The sequence below is a fragment of the Anser brachyrhynchus genome (assembly GCF_964034855.1).
Source record: "Anser brachyrhynchus genome assembly, chromosome: 6".
Classification (NCBI taxonomy): Eukaryota; Metazoa; Chordata; class Aves; order Anseriformes; family Anatidae; genus Anser; species Anser brachyrhynchus.
Window position 1 is genome coordinate 29,480,100 of NC_137700.1, and position 23,280 is coordinate 29,503,379.

A 23,280-nucleotide genomic window follows, 5' to 3' on the forward strand; every position below is an offset into this window, starting at 1 on the left:
TGCTCCCGGCTTCTGCCCCCCCCCCCCCCCCCCCCAACCTGGCTCCGACGGGCAGGGGTCGCTGGGCTCCCGGAGGCTGGCTGCGCCCCGCTCCGCCGCGCAGGGCTCGCTGTCCGCGGGCTGGCTCGGCCGCGGTCCCCCCCGTCGGGGCTCGGCTCTGGCCAGGAGGGGACTGCTGCCCAGCGAGGTCGGGGCGCGGGGAGGCGGCGCGCAGCAAATGTGGGGCCTGACCCCGTGGGGCTTGGTCTCTGCCAAAGGAAGCTCAGTCTGGCTCATGGCGGAGAGGGGCTAGGGGACTGCCGGGCTCGGCCCGCTCTTATATGGGCGCTCCGGTCCCGGGCGGGCTCGTTTGCAAGTGTGAACCCACATCAAAGTGGGAATCGAGCAGAGATAACAGCTGCCTGCCAGCTAGGAGGAAAGTTCACACGTCTGGCAAATGTCTGCAAGCCCCTGGCTCCAGCGTGTCTGGGGGGGGCCGGGGAGACCCCCTTGAAGTGCAAACCTGCCCCTCTCCCCCGGAGGGCAGGGCACGGGCAGGCCCAGCCCCACGAAGGGGCGTTTAAAGATACCGAAGGTGTCGGTAACAGCGGGTTTTACCCACTCCCTTTTCCAGCCGCGGGGTCCTGCATGGCGCGGAGGTACCCGAAGCCAGCCACAAGATGGCCCGGCCCGCACCGTCGGGGCCCGGGGCGAGCCCAGGGCCGGTGAGTCGGGGGCTACCGCAACTCCCCACGGGCCAGCAGCCCCGCCGTCAGGAAAGTCACCCTGGGGGAGCCGTGGAGGCCGGGCTCCCTGGGAAAAGCTGTGGGGGGCCGCTGACCAGAAGTCCCTATCCCCGGGGCTGAACCCTCACCTGGGCTGTAGGATCAGCAGGGCTGCAGGCCCTCGCAGCTTGGACTTGGCGCCACTCGTCTAGCCAGAAAATGTCCCAGATCTCCCACGGGCTTTCTCGATCAAAGCACCCAGTGAGCAGTGAAGCTCGCACCTCATCAGCCTCGAGCTGTCCCCAATCCACACGTCGCTAGCCAAGGAGGGCAATGCCTTTGTAACACAGGGAGGACACCGCAAAGCCCCCCTCCGTCCCCATCCGAGCTTTCCCCTCGGTGAAAAGAAAGGCCCGGCTGGGAAAAGCAGTGTCTCCACAGCTCAGCCAGTCCTGTCCCATGTCCCGTTTTCACCCACGCCGCTCAGAAAGACCGCACTAACCACGACCCAACTGGCAGCAGAGATACTGGGATAAGACCAGGCTCCTACAGACCGGGGAAGCGGTCACCACCTGTGTACCTGGGCAAAAGCACTCGCAGGACCTCATTTTCCTCTGAGCTCTTCGGGGTTCCCACTGGGATGTGCAGCTGAAAGCAGTGGGCATCAGGGGTGGAATAGAGTAGGATCCTGCGTCTTTCTACAACCAGAGCAACACTCAGCTCCCAGACATAAGAGCTGATGTCAGCTCTCTATCTATAAAAATAAGTCCGTAAATAAGTCACACACCCTAAACAAACCAGCTCCCCCCAGAACTCCCCATTTTACAATGAGAGATCGGAGGAGAAAATCATGTTTGTGCTACCCCTTTTCATCCTTTCAGGCATTCCTGTAACTGGGTGGCCATCAGAATGAGCAGCACATTATCAACTCCTCCAGCCCCTGCCACCTCGCTTGGCTCTGGCCCCAGGGGAGCGATAAAGCCTAGGCACTGGAGCAATGCAGGCACCTTACCAAGCCCACAGGGCCCAGGAGCTGGATTGCCCTGTTGGGGACTGGCTCGCTGCGCGTAATCACATTGATATCATGCAGCTGCAAGATAAGGAAATGGCGGATTACCGCACCCAGCTGGTCTAGAGAAACAAGAGCAAAGACACGTACGCAAGGCTTGTCTGGGAACTCTTGTGAGAAATCCCAGGCAATTAGAAACAATGATAGTAGAGGGCATACTGCCCTGGGAGTTATAGTTAGATTAGAAATGGGAACTAGCGGATAGAAGAATGCGGAACTAACAGATAGGGCAGTAGATGACGCTTACCAATAAGGAGCTTGGCTTTTGCAATATGTATGAGCTAATTATTCTGTACACGATAAAAGACAATTGAGCTATCCATTAAAGCTGAAGCATACTTAACACTCATATTGAGCGTTTGTGTCTTCCCTCCGTCAACAAATGGCGCCCGAACAGGCCTTGCTGGACGAGAACCCTGAACGAGTAAGCCGGTATTAGGCGACGGAGTACAAGGGGAAAGCCGGTTCTGACTACGTAACCTGGAATCCGCGGAACATAAGATTGGGGCGAGCAGAAGGCGACTCGGGAAGAGCGCCCGGGACGAACCCATAGCGGGTCCCGCCGGAACGCCGCGAATGGAAGCTTTCTACGGGGGCAACGGCACCGTGAGTAAGCATGGAGAAACAAGCGGCAATTAATTTACTTAAGTGCTTTTTAGAAAAGCGTAAGACACGCTTTGCACGGGGGCAACGGCACCGTGAGTAAGCATGGAGAAACAGGCGGCAACTGATTTACTTAAGTGCTTTTTAGAAAAGCGTAAGACGCCAGATATAGATTGTCATAAAGAATTACAGGGGTTAGTGGCCTATGGGGTGGCGAAGGGCTGCTTTGTTAACCCTGACACATTGTTTGAGGAGGATGAGTGGCGTAAGTTTGGTGATATATTGTTTGAGGAAATGATTAATGAGAATAAGACGGCTAAGAAGCTGGCAAAACCATGGCGGGCTGTTACGAACGCTTTAACGATATATCGGGTAGAGCAGAAAGTGGCAGCCGCTGCGACACAACGGCTGCGCAAAACGATGAGGGCAGATGAAGAGACCAATCCGTACCCCCTCCCTCCATCAGTCCGGCAATTCACTATGAAGGCCCCCGGGGGAGGGGAGGAGGGAGCACAACCCAGTGTGCCTCCTCTACCCCCGGCCCCCGGGGGAGGGGAGGAGGGAGCACAACCCAGTGCGCCTCCTCTACCCCCGGCCCCCGGGGGAGGGGAGGAGGGAGCACAACCCAGTGCGCCTCCTCTACCCCCGGCCCCCGGGGGATGGGGAGGGGGGGCACGACCCAGTGCACCTCCTCTACCCCTGGAAACTCCCGAGGGAGAGGCGGCAGGCGAGGGGAGAAATAAGAATCCATTTTTGAAAGATATGCGACTCGAATCAGGGGGGTCGGAGAGAGCAGGACTCTGGGCGAAAATAGCAGGGGAGGCGTTACGTGAAGGTGATGTGGGGGCAGCGACAGAGCTTGTAGGCGCCTTCCCCGTAGTGTACTCTCCGCCCAACGCCCAGGGCCAGACAACTGTTACTATGACGAATCTGGACTGGAAAATACTGACCCAATTGCGTGCCACGGTAAATGAGTCAGGAATACGTGGGGAGCCAACGAAACAGATGTTAGACTATCTGTGGTCCACTAATATACTGCTCCCCGGTGACATTCGTAATATCATGAAGCTAATACTGACGCAGCATCAGATTCTGCTGTTTAATGCCCACTGGCATTCAGCTTGTCAGGAGGCAGTTGCGGTGCAGCGTCAGCCCGGAGATCCATTATACGGGGTCACGCTGGAGGAGCTTTTGGGGGTCGGTGCATACAATCGCTTGGAGGCCCAGGCCCTAATGGGGCCGGATAAGGCAAAAGCGACCATGACGCTAGCTAGGAGAGCACTGGACCAAATTAGGGAGCCTGGAGGAATGCCCTCCTATATGTCCATCAAGCAAGGGCGAGACGAAGCGTTTGGAACATTTATTGATAGGGTTGCCGCAGCTATACAGGTAGCTGGGTTACCCGAATATCTCAAAGGCCCTATTCTTAAACAATGCGCCCTTCAAAATTGTAATCAAACCTCTCGAAATGTTCTAAATACGCTGCCCAGTACCTGGACTATAGAAGAGGCTCTTGATCGACTGTCGCGGATACCGATAGGCTCGCAGGCGCTATTGATTGACGCTATTCGAAAGGTAGGGGAAAGTATTACTCAGGGACTGCAGGCTAGTCAGTCGCAGGTACTCGCCGCCCTTGCCCCCCTGCAAAGTGGAAAAAGACCTCACTCGTCGAGAAGACCTGCACTACGCTGCTATCGGTGTGGCATCGCGGGTCATATGAAGAGGCAATGTGGGACGGCTAATGTGTGGTGTCCCTCTTGCCGATCTGATACGCATAATGAAACCGCTTGCCGGCGGAAGACCCAGGGAAACGGGAAGACCAGCGGGAACCGCCGCCCCGTGATGACACAAAAAGCGGCTTTCCCCTCAACAGCGGCGGCAGCTGCGGAGACTCCAACCGAGACGAATCCTTTCACCTCCAACCAGCCACCAGAGGGAGCCTGGGGATTGGACTTGGCAACCGCAGTAAATGTGACTTTGATGGACAATAAGCCTGTTGGGGTGAAAACAGGCGTTATGGGACCTGTAAAAATTAATAATGAGCCTGTTGGAGCACTTCTGATCGGAAGGTCATCGGCGACATTAAATGGGGCTTTAGTGTTAACAGGACTTATTGATAAGGACTTTACTGAGGAGATACAAATTATGGTATCAGCCATGTTCCCTCCGCTACATATACCGAAGGGAACTCGATTGGCTCAATTTTGCCTGTCTCTTGCCAAAGCGACTGATCCCTTCCGCACCTGTTTGTTCGGGGTCCCAATAGGGAACAAGGAGGAGCTGAAACAACTGTTAGCACCATATTCCGCAAGTACTGATTTGTTCGATCTTTCGTCCAACCTCTCCGACGCCGTTGTGGCGGCGCTAGTGGCTCTGAACACGAGCTTGCCATGGGATCCCCAGGAACTGGATTTGTTGGGATCAGTGGCGGTAGGGAACACCAGTAATAACTGGACACAGACGTGCTTTATGTGGAATAAAGGAAAACAAAATATGATTCAATGGACTAATGTGACCTCTCACACAAGGGGGTTCGAAGCTAATAGCAGCTATTGCGGGTACAACGACACCACCAACACCACCATGGGGGCATACGGGAACGAGTCAAGCACATGGCCAAGGCAAACTGCTAAGGCCTTACCACCTGGTATATTCCTGATCTGTGGAGATCGAGCCTGGCAGGGGATTCCAGCAAATGCACACGGTGGGCCGTGCTATTTGGGACGCCTGACCCTGTTTGCCCCTGATCTACATAGTCAAGAGCTGCGAAACATTACTCGACAATGGAAACGCCGGACGAGACGCAGTCTAAAAACCTTGGGGAGTGACTGCGATGACCAGGTCGAACTCTGGGGTCCTGCTGAAAGGTTCTTTTCGGCGGCACTTGTGCCTGGAGTGGCTGTGGCTCATGCTATGGCTAGTCTTGGGAAACTAGCTTGTTGGGCTGTAAAACAAGCAAATGTGACTACGCAGGTACTCACAGAAATGGCCCAGGACCTGGATAGCTTGCGACACGCTGTGTTACAGAACAGAGCGGCGATTGATTTTCTACTGCTGGCACAGGGCCACGGGTGTGAAGAGCTCGAAGGAATGTGCTGTTTTAATCTCTCGGACCATGGCGAATCAATCCACGAGCAGCTGAAATGGCTGAGAGACCACACCAAGAAGATAGTGGTCCAAGATAATTGGCTTGATAGACTGTTTGCAAATTGGTTTGGGAACATGGGGGGTTGGATATTGGGTCTGATAAAAGAAGGGCTACGCTTACTGCTAATAATTGTCCTAATTATAGTAGCGGCGCGAGTAGTATTTAGTTGCCTAATAAAAAGGCTCGAGCAGTTAACTAGTAGGGTTTTTCTAGCAACAGTAATAGCATGTGTAAGGTGTAATTGCCCGGATAGCTCAGTCGGTATAGCATGTGTAAGGTGTAATTGCCCGGATAGCTCAGTCGGTAGAGCATCAGAAAAAAAAAAAAAGGGGGTCAATGCCACACGTTGCAATGCATCTCTTTGCTGTCATTATATAAACTATAATAGCATCCTTCCTTGCGCCAGGAGCCGCTCTGCTCGGCTGTGGGATCGACTGTGGAACGGACGCCCCTAGGTGCACCCCGAGCATTTTTTCCTCGGAGGGGTCTCCACTCTCAGCCGCTCACCACGGGAGCAGACAAGGACCTCCTGAAGCTGCACACAAATTATTTTAAGTGATATTGTCTTGTGGTATGAATGAGAAGTGCAAGAGGCCTCTCTGCATGATTGTGTGATTGTGTGATTGTGCTGTGCGAGTAAGAAGCAGTATCGCTGCGAAGCAACATTCCTAGCGCTTAGTGGCTTGTTGACTGATGTAGATTCTAGTAGGCACACTACTTTACAATCGTAGTTCTGCATGAGATTTTTTGACCCTGTTGCTTATTGTACCTTGCTTATTGCAGTGTGTGCGGTGATTGATAGAAAAATCTATAGAAAGCTTTTGGTTCAAAATAAAAACGGGGGAATTGTTGGGGACTGGCTCGCTGCGCGTAATCACATTGATATCATGCAGCTGCAAGATAAGGAAATGGCGGATTACCGCACCCAGCTGGTCTAGAGAAACAAGAGCAAAGACACGTACGCAAGGCTTGTCTGGGAACTCTTGTGAGAAATCCCAGGCAATTAGAAACAATGATAGTAGAGGGCATACTGCCCTGGGAGTTATAGTTAGATTAGAAATGGGAACTAGCGGATAGAAGAATGCGGAACTAACAGATAGGGCAGTAGATGACGCTTACCAATAAGGAGCTTGGCTTTTGCAATATGTATGAGCTAATTATTCTGTACACGATAAAAGACAATTGAGCTATCCATTAAAGCTGAAGCATACTTAACACTCATATTGAGCGTTTGTGTCTTCCCTCCGTCAACATTGCCCCTATGCTTCCCTTACAACATCAGCCCCTAAGGGCAGGGCTGGGGGAGGTTCTACTTGTTGCAGCACAGCTCTGGCAGTAAGATCGCCTTTTTTTCTCTGGGGTCAGCCACCCATGAATGCTGAGTTACCTCTGGCACAAAGACTCATTTTGGCTGACTTGCCTAAGCCAGTGCAATTGCCCAAGCAGTTGAACACTGAGTCGGAGACCAGACTCCGTCCCTGGCACAGAAATACATACCTGCAAGTGCCACTGATCCAACATTGCTGTTCCAGGGGGTGTTTAAACCCCACAGCACCTCCTAGACACATCAGTTAGACAGGTGAGTCTCTGCTTCACAGGTCCAAAGCTCCCCAAAAGAGTTCAGCATCTGTACCTTGATTTTGATCATTTTCAGGTTTAGAAACTATTCCTGAACAAGTCCATGTGGGTGTTTATTTTTATAAACAAATGAAACACTGACCTCATTATCTCAGCCTTTTTTCAGAGCAGCCATTTCTGAATAGGCCCGCACATGGACAAACCACAACAGAGAAGCTCAGGCTCCACTAATCCACCCACTAAACGTTGTTGCTAGTAACACATCACGTATAGCTGCAGAGCTTGACTGCCTCATGCAAGCCAAGTCTGGAAGCAGTACCTGGAAGCCACAGGGATGCAGCAGCTCCTGAGCTGAGCACACCCCTGTCCAGCCAGCAGTGTGCTCCCCTCAAGGGGCCCTCCCCACCAGCAGGATGGGGTCTCTGCCAGGCTGGACAGTCCTTGGACCCCTGTGCCCAACATCACCCCCACTAGGGCACACAGTAATGTCCAAGGACATATTATCGAGGGAGGGACACTTCATCTTTGATGCCAAAACTAAACCACGAATGAGACAGCTATTCAATGCTATACCCAGAGACCAGTGCTTGCCTTTGCATTTATACATTATGCATCTTATAGAAACTGTGCCTGCTGCTGTTTCCCTTGTCATTTGACTGTGGATACAGGGAAATAGCTGACTTGTCCCAGTGTTTGCCGAAAGTCAGTGAGAACTGCAACTTTTGTTTTTAAAATGAATTTCCTATTAAATGAGATGTTTAAATCTCCAGGATCCCCCTCCTTTCTCCCACAGATACATCTGTGGAACACAAACCTCTGAACAGATGGGGAAGTGGTGGAGGTGTTGCAGCTCCCATCAGAAGAGGTGGCGACTTGAGAAACTCAAAAACTTTGATGGTCCTGGGAGGGTAGAGCCTCTGCAGCCAGTTAACACCACCCCCACCCCCTCCCCGAAATATGGTGCTTATAGGCGACATTTTCTTTCACCCAATCCTTTTGTGTCACTTGATACGCTGAAGTTATATCCATGATCAAAAATATATCACTGGCACTTTTCCTGCCCCAGTTACTAGAAGCTCACACCTTATTAGAAGCAGAGGTATTTATTTGTGTTCTCCAAGAACAGTGTTGGCATACTAAGTCCATCAACATACTGTCCCACCTGATTTTGTGTAATAGCATAAGAAAAAAATGGCCAGAAACTGGAAAATATGAAAGCAATCCCTCTCAAACAAAATGTTTTGTAGCATAATCGGGCAAATTTTCGGATTCCAAGCTTTCCTTCTATTGGCATTTAGCTGCATAAATAGGCAGCAATTTTCTAGGAGAGTCAGGGGCAGCGTGTTCGCCTTTTAGAGGCGAGTAAGGCGGTTTGCTGAAAGGAAGGAGGGTGACACGGCTGGAAGCACGGGAAGACCAGATACTGTGCTCCAGCTGGGGCCACAGGACAACCCCGGCGGTGCGGGGGGCTCTGCCCTGCCCGGTGAGACAATTGATCGGTGTTTGTAGCCTTCACTGCTCCCCTTTGGAAATGCTAACTAGGTTATTCAGCGCGTCCTTTGATGTCCTGATAGGTGCTATTAGATAGTCAATTAGGCATCAGCGAGATCGATTGTTTCGGAATGGATGCGTTCTGTTTGAAGTACCCGTGAACACTAACAGGGCCATCACCCAGTCGCTTCTTTGCCCACGGGAACAATGCGGGCTGACACCCAATAAATAGCAAAATGGCAAACGCTACTGACTCACCCGGCCGTGCTGCGCCTGGCTCACACGCTGCACGCCCAGATATTCTTATTCAGTCACTGGGGGAACAAACACACGCTTTGCAATGAAAGCGATTTATCAAGGAAATCTCATTCAGCTCTTTGCGCAACTAATGGACAAAGCGCCTAGATAAGGTAAATGCAAGTTAGATGAAACCGGAGTAGCGCTTGAATTCCCATGCACACCATAGCCGCATTGCCTGAGGACTTGTGACACCTCCGCAGTTGCTCAGAATTGCCCAGGAATAGTAACTAAGCGCTGAAATAAGAATTAAAGCACTTCACCTACCTGAATACCAAAGCACTACCAGGGTTAGTTCCCAATAAATACCATTACAAGATAACATTAAGTCGAGGTTAGGAATTTAAAGGACAACTATCAAGTAAAAGAAGTGAAGTCTGCACAAGGGATAAGTTGAGACCGAAACAACCCTTCTTTTTCTCTCTTCCCCATCCGCTTCAGTGGGATTTATCAAGTTAATTGGCATCTAATTGCGTATCAAAGAAAGAGATAATGGGTCGCAATTAGATGAAATGGCCTGGCAGTGAGAGATCTCTCCCGATTAGCACCCAACGCCGAATAACTTCACCTGGTTTGCAAACAGGTGCCTGGAGTGGCTCCACCGTGTCTGGGAGCTGCAGGGGGATCCCCCCGGCCCTGTTCCCAGTCCCCTGTTGGGTGCTCCCCCCAAAGTGGGGCAGGCGTGAACGAGCACGGGCTGCAGACGTCTCCCTGCCATTACCGCGGTGCTAATTCAATCACGGCTCGCCCCCTGCACGCACACGCTGCAGGGGAAGGCGGCTTTGAAGTCGGTGCTCCGGCCATTTTCCCCTCCCGCCCCCTTTTCCTCCCCAGGGAGTGCAGTTTCCAGGTTTTACAGCCCCTTCCTCGAGAGCCGGCAGCTTTCAGCGCACAAGCATTAGGCTGCTCCTCCCTAGCTAATCGGCTCGGCTGGTCCGTTTGTCTTGCAGACTGCGCTTTGTCCTGCCGGGGAGCATTCCTCCTCTGATGGTGGCCGTGATGCGATTAAAGACAAGAAGGGGGGTGTTAGAAATGATGAAGGAGAAGCCCAGTTTATGTGCAGGACCGCTGCTTGGGGACCGATGCCAGCCCCGGGGGGCGCAGCCTGTGTGGGGGTCCTGCGCTGGCTCTGGCGCACGTCCCTCGCTGCCGGGAGTAAAACACAGCTGTTGGGAAATCCAGGCGTGCCAGAATAAAACATGAAAGTATGCCTTCTTTTCATTTACTTTTTCTCCCAGATCAAAGGAAAACCTTGAAACCGCGTTTTAGTAGAATTGTGCCGCTTTAGTCAAAATGAAATGATTTCATAACATGGTATTTTAGACCACTGGAATGTAGTTGGTAACTTCTAGAGAAAGCCGATTTTTGCGGCTAATAGAGGTATTATCATGGAGGAACAGGCTAACTTTAGTAGGGACATAAGCGAGCATCACCTCTCGCGTTCACTCGAGCAGCTGTCGGGGAACGGGTCAATATTTGTAAGCTGGGGCTGCCAAAACAGTGAGAAGACATTTCGCGTGCTTGCTAAGTGTACATATGGCGAAGGAGTCATTACGTTAAGTGATCATTAGCACCTTTTCAAAGAGAGCCCGGCGTCTCCCTCGCCAGTGGCTGAGCAGCTCATACACGCAAGCCAGCCCCGCTGACCAGTCCGAGCCCCTAGCGAGGAGCCCGCTTTTGCACGGGGGGGAAAGTGACCCCCAGAGCCGTGCTTGGCTGCGGCCAGGTGCAGAGCTGGGTCTGTGACCCCGTCCGGTCCCGTCCCGTCCCATCTCCCAGCCCGGCCCAGCTGCTCGGCATTGCTCGCCCCGAGACCTTTCATCTCCCGCTCGCTTCCCTTAGGCACAGCTGTGGTTGTGTCCCCCCGTCTCCTCCCCCCATTTCGGTCCAGGGGCCGGCGGCCCCTCGGCTTGTTGTGCCCCCCCCCCCCCCCCCCCGCTTCCCCCCGGCCTGGCCTCGCAGAGCTGTTAAAACTGCGTTGAACGGAGTGGGCATCTGGAGGAGGGGTCGGGTCCTCCTCTGCTGTACAAGATTATAGGAGCATTCCTCTTAACCGCTATACCACTGCCCACTTTAAAAGTCTTAGGTATTTTTTTCCAGGTAACTTGTGTATTTATTGTTTTGCTCTCCTTAAAATGTCACCACTTTAGAGCAGAGAAAATATTCACCAGGGCACAGCTTTTTGGAGGCACCCCAATTACCTAATGACATGAGAGACAGAGGTAGAATTTCGGATGGTTTTTTTTTCTTCTTCTTTGAATTAGTATAACTGTTTAGTAATAATTTCCTTAATCCCTAACTCCAACATCTTGCTGAAAAAGTCTCAGGAAGATTTATGGCACTTGAACCTTACTAGTTTCTGAAAACTTTTCAGTTTTCTGAAAATCTTGCATTAGAGCCACTTTAATAGTGCAATTGTAAACAATTAGTAATCTCAAAAGAGTAGACAATTGCAGCATGGATTACATAATAATTAAGGAGTCTTCCAAATGTGGGAGCTATTCAGGAAAATCAAAGGCAACAGCCTTCAGAGGCACATAATGCTGCCTTTTACCAGGCAAGTGTACTCAAGTGACTGAGTGGGCCCTGTATAAAAAAGAAAATAAGTGTGTTTAAGGATGACTGACAGAACCTTCAGACTATTCATTATATGAGCCCCGATTACAAGTGCCCCGGAAATCTTCTAATAACCCCAGAGATCAACTCTAAAGTGATGGAAATTTTTATTGCTCTTTTCATGTTAGTTCACAATCGACTTTGAAAGATTTATGACAACTTACATCAGCCAAAGATCATTCAAGAGAGCCCTTTCTTCAGCCTGAAATCCGGCCATTTTGATCATGTTTTCTAGAGCATTATTCAAATAAAAAGTGCATAGCACCAGGGTAACAAACTTCACTGCCACTTAAGGAAAAAATAGGTTTGGAATATTGCATTTCTTTTGATAACCATCCCAAACCCCATTAGGAGCACATGTGATGCTGAAATACTCTTTTTCTGAGACTCTACAACAGACAAGAAGTTGCAAGGCCAGATCCTTTCCAAGATCTATTTAGGCAAGAGGCTCTTAATCTACTGAGGCCACCCATGTAAGAGTGACAAAATATTTTCATATTTATTTAAAAGTAACTTTTTTCATCTTAAAATCATATTCTATATGTTATTTAAAGGACTCCAACACAATTTCATAGCAGACCCAGTATTAACTACTAGTAGCTAGTTCCAGATGCATCCACATATCTGGTTAAAATCACAGCCCCATCACAGGAAGTGCCACATGGTAAGCAGCAGAGAGACTGGATACCTGCTTTAGGGGATGGGATAAATTCACACTTTTTGCATTTATCCTCAGTTAATTGTAAGCTTCAGCCCATGCAAGATTATTCTGATTCCCTACCAGGGCTGAAACAGATCTAGAGAATAAGGAGTCTGTGCTTCCTTTAATGGGGAGAAACTCTCTTTTAGGGCAGGATAAATAGTTCTGCAATCCATGTGATGGATTCAGAAGAAAGCTGTAAAGTGTTTATGTTTGTGAAGAGATTACATTTATACTGGTATTTGCCCACTATGTTTGTATTTGGTGGGTCTGAGGTCGATGATCCGGATTGTCCAGCGTGTCTCTATACCTGGCTCAGAGCTGCATTGTAAATCCAGCAGGCAGTTACAGGCAGTGGCAGCCCAGAGAGCTATCGTTAGTGCAAATCCTCCTTAGTCACAGTCTGTACCAGCGGGTCAGACCCCCAGCAAGAAAGCTCTGGGATCCCTATACCCTACAAAGCAGGGCGCTGCCCAAAAGCAGACGGGCTGCGCTCTGCAGGTGCTGCTGAGGTCCAGGGTGGGTGCCGGCAGCGCTGCCAAGGCGAAGCCCCCGGGGGCAGCCTCTTGCCGGGGCAGAGCTGGCGGCGGGGCCGCGCAGGTGAGCGGCAAGGACACCACGCCGCTCTGGGGTCCGTAGGGCAGGGGGGCGCCGCAGAAAGCCTCCGGCCTTAGCTCCTGCAGCTGCCTCTTGAGCTTCATCCGGCGGTTCTGAAACCAGGTCTTGATCTGAGGGCAAGGGGAAGGGGCGAGAAGGAGAGGTGAGGTCTCGGCGGCACCCACCCACCCCGAGAGCCGCTGCCCGCAGCCCGCAGCATCGTCCCCGCCGCGCTCACCTGCACCTCGGAGAGCCGCATCCTGCCCGCCAGCTTGCGGCGCTCGGCGGCGCCCAGGTAGCGGTGCCGCTGGAAGGAGCTCTCCAGGGTGCCGATCTGCTCGGCGCTGAACGCCGTCCGCAGCCGCCGGCCCCCCCTGCCCGCCGCCTCCTCGGCGCTCTCGGGTCCCCCCTCCGGCTGGGGCCGCCCCGCTGCCCGCGGCCGCTCGCCTGCTCCTGGGGACGGGGGAGAGGGAGAAAGGGGTCAGCCAGGCCCAGGGCCCGAGGGGGGGGGGGTCTGCCCGCCTCCGTTCCTCCCCACCCAGCGCGGAAGCCCCGACGGCAGCGGTTACCTGCAGCCGGGGATGCTGCCAAACGCTCCCTGCTCCTGCCGCCTTTCCCGGAGCTTTTCTCCTTGCTCCCCTCGCTCAGGCCGGGGCCGGAGCCCGAGGAGGGCTGGCGGACCGCGGCCGAGGAGGGTGCTCGGCGTGGGGTGCCCTGTGTGGGGCTCTTGGGGGCCTGGCTGCTCTGGGACAGCCACTCCACGGAGAACGGGGCCTTGGTCATCCTGCCTTGTTTCGGGGCTGCCGGGAAGGAGGGTGCCGGGGAGCACGACTGCTTTATACCGCAAGCCCCCCAGGAAAACGTTGTTTGTGTAAATACACATCAAAGAGCCAGATAAGTATCATCTAATTGCCATCGGTCCTGCCCCCCGACAAAAGATACCGTTCACACGTTGCCGCGGCTCGAGGAGGCTCGGCTCCGCCGTGTCTGCCCCCAGAGGAGCTCCCTCCGCCGTCAGTGATTTACAGCTCTTGTTACATCCTATCCCGATGCAAATGGCATTTATGGCGCTGAGCGGCCTCAAACGGCGCTGGGGAATGCACCCCCGGGGGAGCGCGCAGGGACCGGCCCCCCCGGCCGCTGGGGGCAGAGGGGGTGCCGCTGCTCCCGCCCCCCTTCCTCTTTTCATTCCTTTTCAAGCAGCAGATCCACGGGCTGAAGGGATCCCCTGAGCTTGCTCCTCTCCGGACTGAGCACCGCGCTCCAGGGTCAGCTTGAGGCAGGCGCTGCTTTCTCCTGGGCCTTCTCTCTTACAAGCACCAGGCACAGGGAGAGACAGGGGGCTGGAGGAGAAAGTTGTGAACCAGAAAAAATCACAGCAAATCAAAGCAAATGTCAAGGCCGTTGGGTTGTACCAAAAGTATGTTTGCTGGACTAAAGAGTCAGGAAAAGACAATTACTATCTATTAACTTCCTGCTGAGGTTACAGAATTCACATCAATACCTTCCCTCCCAGATCTCTGCAGCTGTGCAGGTCACACAGGTTTCTCTGCTATCTTACTCTCCATGTCTTTCCCCTTATCACCTTATGTACACCTCTCAGAAGTATTCCCATCCATCTTTGGATTTTGTGTACATCAGGAATACTTGGCTGCTGCAGGAATGTCTCTGTGGTATACTGACAAAAGGGTTGTGGTGCCTTACTGACAGCAAATTGCCTTCCCTTTCCATCATCCCCTCCTGCGCAAGAACCGAGTGCATGTACAACTTAAGTCAGCACAACTGCGCCATTGATAACTCCTATTGCACCCCTGCCCGACATCAGTCCACTTCCATAAGTCGTGACTGCATGTCTGATATTTTTCTTTGTATTAATACAACAAAAATTTTACTCAACCCCCCTCCATCTAAAAATGGATGTAGGTTTTGTTTCCTAAAACCTACATTTCAACCTCCTGTTCACTCAAAATATAGTTGGTATAATCAGACATCACAAAATCCTACCATTTTCTGCTTACTAGCAAATTGCTTCCTTGAACAATTTTCAAGTTTGACTTGAGAGCCACTTCTAAGCTCTGTCTCTCCTCTTGCTTATTTGTTCTCATGGAATAGTCTGAGCCCTCCTCTATTCCACCAGTGATGCCACTGTTCAAGAATTTAACTCTCTCTCTGACCAACAAAAATGCTAACAGTCACCTTTATTTAAAAGTGGCTAATAACCAGTCTAGAACCTGTGGGTGCTACCACAACCAGACATGACCACAGTCCCTCTGGAGCCCCTGTTTCTGGCCTACGTAGATAGGGAAGAACATTACAGCTTACACTACAGTGTTAGTCTGAGCCCACTAAACAAGCTTCCTGGAGGAAACTAAGGGAACTGGTGTTAGAATGTCTAACAAAAGTTCAAGCATTAACACCTCCTGTACATCTGTTACATACCTAAAAAAAAAAAACCACAAATGTCTCTAGCATGGACAAGGCCCTGCAGGAAGTTTTGTTTTGTTTTGTTTTTTTCTTTTCCCAATTGCATGAAAGACTTTGATAGATATCTGACTACAAAATCCAATGATTCTTCCCAAGTATTTTCTCATTAACATTAGAAAAATTAGAAATTTACTTGACCAAACTGTACAAGATTGATTTTAACTTTCCACTATTTTATACAACTTCCCCTGCCTCTCCCCAGTATTCTAAGTACAGGTTCTTAACTATCCTTTCTACTAGATAAACGTGAAGACTCTCCCCCACCATAAACTTGAGGAAATATTTTAAAATCAAAATGGCTGGGATTTTTCTTATTGTCCAATTCTGATGCCAACATATTTCATAGATCTGACCAGGCAGGAAGGACATAGATGGAGAGAAATCACACAGGAATCTGCTCTGTTAATCAAGTGACAAGTCCCTTGAGTTAGCTGCATTTAACATGTGACCTGGAAGCAGCCTCTCCAGTCACATCTGGGAATAATAGTGCCATTGCCTGCCCAGAGAAACCTGCCAAGCCTTCCTTGCAACCAAAGGCAAAATGCCTTTCTTCAGGATGTTAGAAAAAGAAATTGCTGTTTTTCTACAAGCTTTCTTATTTTAAATCTGACTACCTTAACAAGTTTCTGCATCACAGATGGGACAAAATCCCATCCCAAGGAGATAAATATATCCCTTGTGCCCAGGATATTTCCATCCCTAGTCCTTACATAATATTATATATACATAAGTATAAATATAAGCATCATACTTATATACTACATATATAATACAAACATATTTATGTTTATATACAAATATAAAAATGTATAAGTATAAAATAGCCTACCTGTATGGCTTTATTTTTACCACATTTATATTCTATCAATGAATGAATGCACCAGCAAGCTGTTAGATGGGAAAGAAGAATACACGACATATGACGATGTTCTAAAAAATAGATCTCAGGTTTTAGCATCCACTGATACATCTGTTACCCAGTTTCTTTACAGATTTTAAGACATTTTCACCATCTGAGCTACAAATTACATCTTTACACACTGCTGGTTCATTAATTGCATTTTATTGAGGCAAATGTCACAGCCAAAAGATGGTGTCAAATGCTGGGCTTGCTGAGACACAAACTGATCATGCTGTGGCAAGGTTAAATCAAATGTCATTTCCATTATACATAGAATGTATAAGTATCCTGGCTAGATGGCAGATGACTTCTGGATGTAATGACTGCTGCAATATTTAACAGCTGCTAGCTTAATTTTATCTACATTTCTTAAGATGCCTCTTTCTATTTCTATGTATTATTCATTTGGTGGTTTTTTGAAAAACCGCCTGCTAAACTTTGATTCAGAAATACCATCTTTAAAATCAAGTGATGTTGCCAATGGGACGAAAACCTGCTCATACTAAAGTCCCTGGGCTTTTGCAGGGAGTGAAGCAGGAAGGGATAGGACCTTCCTATTCTGCTCTGCTGCTACAAGAAGTTAGAGACAAAGAGTTCAGACACACCAACATGGCTCCCACTAGCAGAACTCTTAAGATCCATTTGCCAAAAATAATAACAATAAGTTATACAGATGTTTGTACACTACGCAGTTGCTCTCTTTGGGGAGTCAGCACCTTCGCTATGAAAATAAGGACCAGCAGCCTCCTCAAGGTAATAAAAAGACTAAGGATAATCTGTAACCTGATGATGTAGAAAGGAGCATTTTAGCGTTCAGGGGAATTAAAATGAGTAGAGATTTGTCACTTGACACAAGTCCCTATACTTCTTGTAAGTAGAAGCTGCAGTAAAAGAAGCCAAAAGTGACTTTATAGTTGTTTGGCTGGGATCAAGATAACAGCACTTATGAAAGCCAGCTCCGCAGAACTGTGTTCGTACAACATTGGTCGCAGGCTGAGGAGGTTCTGCAGGTTCTGCTAGTCCTGCCTGGATGCCTGCTAGGCAGTTGATAACAGATATTTTGGGATAGCAGCCCAGCCTTCAAGAACTAATTACTGCTCCATATCTTCCAGTCCAAAGGCCAACCCTGCCCTAGAGTGAGCCAGCTCAGAAACCTGCAGGATTGTGGTCTGAGACATCCCTTTCCCATTGGAGCTCTGAAGGAACTGAAGAGAAAATGACTGAGGGCTTCCAAGTTCCTTTGGTTCCTCACAGGTATAGGGAAAACTGCCAGCAGTTTGCCTTGCTGCAGGGAAGGTACAGAAGACCAAAGGGACTGTCGTTTTGTAACAGCAGGTGACCCTTTCTTGTAACAATGGAGAGTCCTGTGGCACTTGAGTAGAGTGAGCGTGTGGCCCTTGGGAGTAGCTGGGTGGTGATGCAATTAACTTTTTTTTTTTTTTTTTTAAGGCAGCTAAGGATATGTGAGATTCAGCTGTGTGTTCATCTGTGGACAAGCAGAATTCCTACAAAGAGATGCCCAATGAAGCAAGGGCTGCTGGCATCTGCTGTACCATTTATGTGGTCTTTGTCCTGGCGTGGTTATCCAACCATTGCAATTTCTGAGAAGTCAGTCTTTAGGACTTAAGAGCATTACAAGTGGCCTCTAACCAACCTTTTTATCATCAATTATTATAAACTCTCCTCCCTGACAGAATAAGAGCTATTTTTTCATGAGGAAGGAAAAGACCATATGTGCAGAAATACCAGGAGGGCCTGGAATAAACAGTGACAATGCTAGATGAAAATCAAATGTCTGATCGTGCTTGAAACTGATCTAAATCAACACAGCACTCAAAATGCCAGGAGCTCCCATGGACCCTTACATAAGGCTGTTACCAGCAGCTAAGCAGAGTCAGTGAAATGTTTTAACACACACACATTCTGCAGAAAGATCACACTTATACGGGTTGTTTTTAACAATTTCTTACCCAAAATTAACCATATTAAAAAAGAATTCAAGGTAGATATGAATTGGGACTATATTTAAAACACATACTACTGTTGTTAGGGATGACAGGGTTACAAGCAGCAGATTATATTTTATTTTTTTAATTCTTATTAGACAAACTATTATAGTGGAAAAATAGTCAAGTTGCAGGCATGCAAATCCTTCTTCAGTAGTCACTGCTGTCATACTGTAATTGTGAGACATCTTTATGGACACTTGTCAAATAAAATTACTCCTAAGTATGGAGTTGGTTTAATTCTGTCTAGACTAGCAATTAGAATTTTTAAACTAATATTTTAAAGGAAACAGCTTGAAAAAGGGGCTTTAGAAATTGCTTTATTTCCCAGGGTAGACAGGAATTAATTGTTATCTGCATAAATATACTTTAGGATCTAGGTTGTGTTAAGAATATGATTTATCTAGGAGTACAAGATGCACCTATGAAGCATAATGTGCATATACAAATTCACGTAAATCCCACTGTTTTAGCAATTGTTTAGTTCACTTGAACTAACTATCTGGTCAAGACCACAAGAATGTAACACTTAGACACCCTGAAATCTGTTTAAAACCTACCTGAGAGGCTTTCTTCAGATATGTTAGATCAACGCCTTTTTTTTTTCCTCAGTCTTTACTGAAGAGTAAATGTTCCAATTATGGTAACTTCTATATTCATTTAACAACCTGTTAAATTTAAAATCTAATAGTGCACTAAATCATAAGTATTCCATTATTTTTACTTTTTGTTTCTTACAAATATCTCCTAAAGAAATATAGCTGTACTTCCTCTAAAGCGTTTATCATTCCTGAAAGTAACATTTTACTTTCAACTATTAAAGAATGATTTTTTAGTTTTCCTTAATTTTAGAGCTAGCATTTGAGCACAATGAGGTCAGCAGAAAGAGCCACCAGAGCTGGCCACCCGGGGTCATATATCACCCTCTGTGCCCATCTTGGTCTGTGACGTACAATGCTGCTTTGAAATGCATTGGTCTGAGCAGTGAAAACATTTTACTGAATTTTTACTCACCTAATATGAACCAGATCTTTACACTGCTCCAAAATCAGCTTGATCAAATTAAATGGATTTTTTTTAAACACAACTTCAAGATCTTCTCCATTTTATATTTCTATTTATTTCTTCCTTTCTTCTGTCTTCCACTCTATACACTGTTTCTCACTATTTTCTTTATTCCAGTCACTTCTATGAAGTACTCTGCAAATGTTACTATTAGCTGCGAAAGAAAACAAATTTGGCAGGATGCAGAATTGTAGCAGCAGGACAACTGACCCTGTCCATCTGCCTTCACTGCACCCCAAAACAGGTGAGCACAGACATGTCCTGACCTTCCCTCTCAGCTAATTAATTAAAGAAAAGCTAGGATATGCTGAGTGATAGCAGGAATATAGTTAGAAAAGATGCTCAACGCTACACCTGTAATATGTGATTCAGTGTCTGTGTTTCCTCCAAACAAAGCAGTGTACTTCCTTTGATAGGTTTCACAGAAACGAGTACATTACAAATCAAAGGAATGTAACTTTAAGATTTAAAATTATGAAATTGGGTGTGTATGTATTTTTCTATAAGATTAAAGGGAGCAGCTGAAATTACACATATGCACAGAAAACTTCTTCTGTTTCATGTTTGCGTGTTTCTAATGGGCAGTTTTTACATAGACATCTGGAAGGCCAATCATTTTCCACAGTACCTTTGCTCATAGCGGAGCACGTACACAAAGAAAAGGTTGCAAGGGTCTCTTGTGCCATCTCCTGGTTTTACTAAGTCTTCACATCCAGGAGTCTGCTACACAAAGGAAGGGAAAAAGTTGCAGAAGTTGAGAAGCGATTTTCCTGGCAGTGGAAGACGACTGGCAAAACTTGCTTTCCACCTTCTCCCCACTAAAAGATGTTCATTGGGTTTTTACCTCTCTTTTGCTTTTAGAATTAAGTCACTTCCCCACTGCATTAGCGTATGCATATAATGGAAATCTGGTATTGCCCTATAACATCTACATAAATTCAAGTAATGTACATCTTGGCCACACCTATTCTATTACTGTGTATCAGTGGAAAAGCATAAATAAAACCTTGAAAATTACTGGCATATGATTAATAAATGAATGAATAGCATTTTCTGATTGCAAATAAGTATTTGAATTTGGGTCCAATCCACTTTATGGATAACACAGAAGGGACTCAAGATCACTGCTGAATCCCCCTGCCTTCTCAGGGACAGAAGCCAAGAGTATCTGGGCAGTTATGATAATTTGATCTGATCTGTTCTCACAAATCTATGGAGAAGGTGATCCTACAGGTGCGTTACGGGTGAAGAACCTATTCCAGTGCTCCACAAGAACCTCTGCAATGCAAAACCAGAAACAGAATCACCATTGCTTCACAATTAATACCTCTTGCCATAACCTTCACAGAGCATGGAGAAAACTTTGTTTGTACCTGCAAAAGCTTTTTACAGCAACATTTCACACACACAATCCTGCTCAAGACATTTTTTTTTCAAGTTCTTTCAAGTCTCTCTGATTATATTTTCTAAACGTATTTTTATTACTGTCCTCTAGACTCCTTCATTTTGCCTGTATGTCTTAAGTACAGTGTCTAAATGGTAAACTATTCCTGATGATGATCCACTAGTGCCAAATAGAGCAAAATAATTACCTTCTGTCATATACGGCTCTATTACAGTACATCTCAGGTCTCGGCCCCCCCCCCCCCCTTTTCCCCCCCTTTTTCTTTTCTTCCTTTTTTTGAAAGCTGTACACATGGATTCATAATCAGTTAATGATCCGTTGAGTTCCCCAGTTTTTTTCTTTTTTTTTTCTTCCAAAGTTCTGCAATTATTCTTCATTTTGTATTTTTCCTTCAGAAATACAGGACTTAAGAGCTTAAATTTAAACTATTATCATGATTATTTTGAGTTCTAATCTTGTGTAAGCATGCTTCCTGTTCCATCCTCATAACATTAGTAAAAATCTCAGATACAACTGGATCCACACTGTACACTAATATGGGTAGTCCTACCCCTACTACATCCCACTCCTCCTCACAATTTATCAAACACTAGTATTTACTCTTTGAAATGATTAAGCAGCTGTGGACCCAACTAATAGCACAATCATCTGGATCTTAACAACCTGATATATAATCAGGTCGTATAGATCTGTTGTCAGGAGGTTTATTGAATTAAAAACAAAACAGTATGCTGTATGTTAATCTATTGGGACAGTTATCCTGACAAATGAGACCATTGGGTTACTTAAAAATTACATTACAGACAAACACATTAGCCTTCTAAATTACTCTTTATGCTTGCAGAATTTTTAGGTAGCTTTTTCAGTATCTCTTCTGGTATCAGAGTTCATCTGGCTGATATTGCAATTCCCCAAGTCATTCTCTTTAAATTGCCTCTCCACTTATTCCTGCCCCCTTTCCCACTTTTTATAAGTAGTGTGGTTTTTTTTTTGTGTTTTTTTTCTTTCTTTTTGGCTCTCCAGGAGCTCCCTCATTCTTCCTAAATCAAAACTATAATAATTCCAAGATTATTTCAGTTTTTTTCCTTATTTACTATAGACCAGATTTACCCAGGTTACAGCTAATACATTTAGTTAGCGTGATAGTATTACATTCTGATCTGCAGCTCCTGATTAACTTTGATCATGGTATGTATTGTTTAGAGGTTAGGGAGTGAAACAGCAAACACTTTGGGCTTTTGCACCATCTTGATAGCTATTCACATCGCCTGGTAAGCAAAGAATTGTGTGTAATAGCAAATTATTTAAGAACTCAACTTCTTTGTTTTTCCATTGCTGGCAATAGCACATTGTCTGTCAGGTTTTATTCCCAACCTGCTGTGCTATCCCTTTGTATTTGTTCTTGCTAATGCATCCTTCTTGTTCCTACTTCCCCCCCGCCCCCCCCGCCCCCGTATTTTTTCTTGATTTGGGGTGGGGTGGGGGGGTTGGTGTCATTGATGAGTGCATGCAGCCGTACACTGGTCTCTGAGTATTCTTTTCTTTGCATGAGGATGGACTGTTTTAGAAACCTTTTTATAAACTTTCAGCTCACCTGAACTTTTCTTTGCCTTAGAATCCCTTCCCTATGACCCTATGTACCAACTCCTTGAGTTTATTTAAGTTTGCTTTTTTGAAGCCCACTGTTATTCTGCTTCTTTCATCCCTTTCTTTCCTCTCAATCATCAACTCTGTTGTTTCATAGTAACTTTCATTCTGGCTAGCTTCCATCTTCGGATTTTCAACTTGTTTCTCTCTACTAATCACATTAAAATCTGAAATAGTAGCCTGTTTGTACAAATGAAGTCTCCACGTGCTCTTCTTGGTTGATGATCTGTTTTAGACCACTGTGGCACTTCACCCATTTAATTTACACACTGAAAAAGCTATACAGGTCTTCAGATTCTAAAACAATTATTTGCAATACTGACATATATTTTACTATTTAGTATTCTAATATTCTTTCCCCTTGTCCATTCTATGTGTCCTTGTTCCCTCCATACTTCACAATAATATTTTGTGTACTACAGGTCTAGATTTTTCCCTTTATTCCCCATGCTTTCAGCACTAGCTTTGACTCCCAGAGCTACATATAAACTGTCCCCATACAAGACTCAGATCAAAACATGTCCTGGTTATCATCAGAGGAATAAGCAGGTGGTATACGGATAGGAATGTGAAGTTCAGCATATTGCAATATGTCCCGTGTTCTGGGTAAAAAAAAAAAAACAAAAACGAGGGACTATTGTTGACATTTCAAAATACATCATCCTTGCAAATTTACATACAGCCTAAGACGTTCAGTAATGTCAGCTATCTCACCTTATGTGTTTGATGACCTATAGCAATTCCCTACATTGTCTTTATGCAGGTTTCAGTCTCTCATATTATCTTTTATTTAAATAAACTAATTTTGAGGATTTTGTATTCTCAACAATGATCTGTGTGTTATATCCCATCTATGTCTTGCAGTTTACTTTCATGGAGAGCAGTTACTTTGCTAATGTATGTGGATCTATATCCTCATCTCAGGAGCTACCTGCCCACCTGCTCTTTTTAGCCTTTTATCTTCAAGGC

General features: G+C 47.0%; 3 protein-coding genes across 3 annotated transcripts in view; 1 reads left to right on the plus strand and 2 right to left on the minus strand.

Annotated features, from left to right (window-relative positions):
- Positions 1-276, minus strand: part of LOC308197656 (uncharacterized protein) — a gene marked incomplete at its 5' end in the record, with an annotated part of 59,450 nt that extends 59,174 nt beyond the window's left edge. Inside the window, one exon of the mRNA XM_080598520.1 lies at positions 39-276. Coding sequence (XP_080454646.1) covers positions 39-276 — 238 coding nt within the window. The remainder of the gene's footprint in view (positions 1-38) is intronic.
- On the minus strand, positions 272-13,888 carry LOC308197657 (uncharacterized protein). Its single transcript, XM_080598521.1, has 6 exons — positions 13,373-13,888; positions 13,042-13,256; positions 9,158-12,934; positions 7,022-7,082; positions 1,285-1,458; positions 272-408 (listed from the first exon to the last, which is right to left on the minus strand). The coding sequence occupies exons 1-3, from the start codon at positions 13,584-13,586 to the stop codon at positions 12,623-12,625; spliced, it is 741 nt and encodes a 246-aa protein (XP_080454647.1). The 5' UTR covers positions 13,587-13,888; the 3' UTR covers positions 272-408; positions 1,285-1,458; positions 7,022-7,082; positions 9,158-12,622.
- LOC308196976 (uncharacterized protein) lies at positions 4,393-8,014 on the plus strand (the record flags this gene model as incomplete). Its single annotated transcript, XM_080596714.1, has 3 exons — positions 4,393-5,781; positions 5,854-5,869; positions 7,896-8,014. The coding sequence occupies 3 exons, from the start codon at positions 4,393-4,395 to the stop codon at positions 8,012-8,014; spliced, it is 1,524 nt and encodes a 507-aa protein (XP_080452840.1).
- Positions 13,889-23,280: the final 9,392 nt, after the last annotated feature.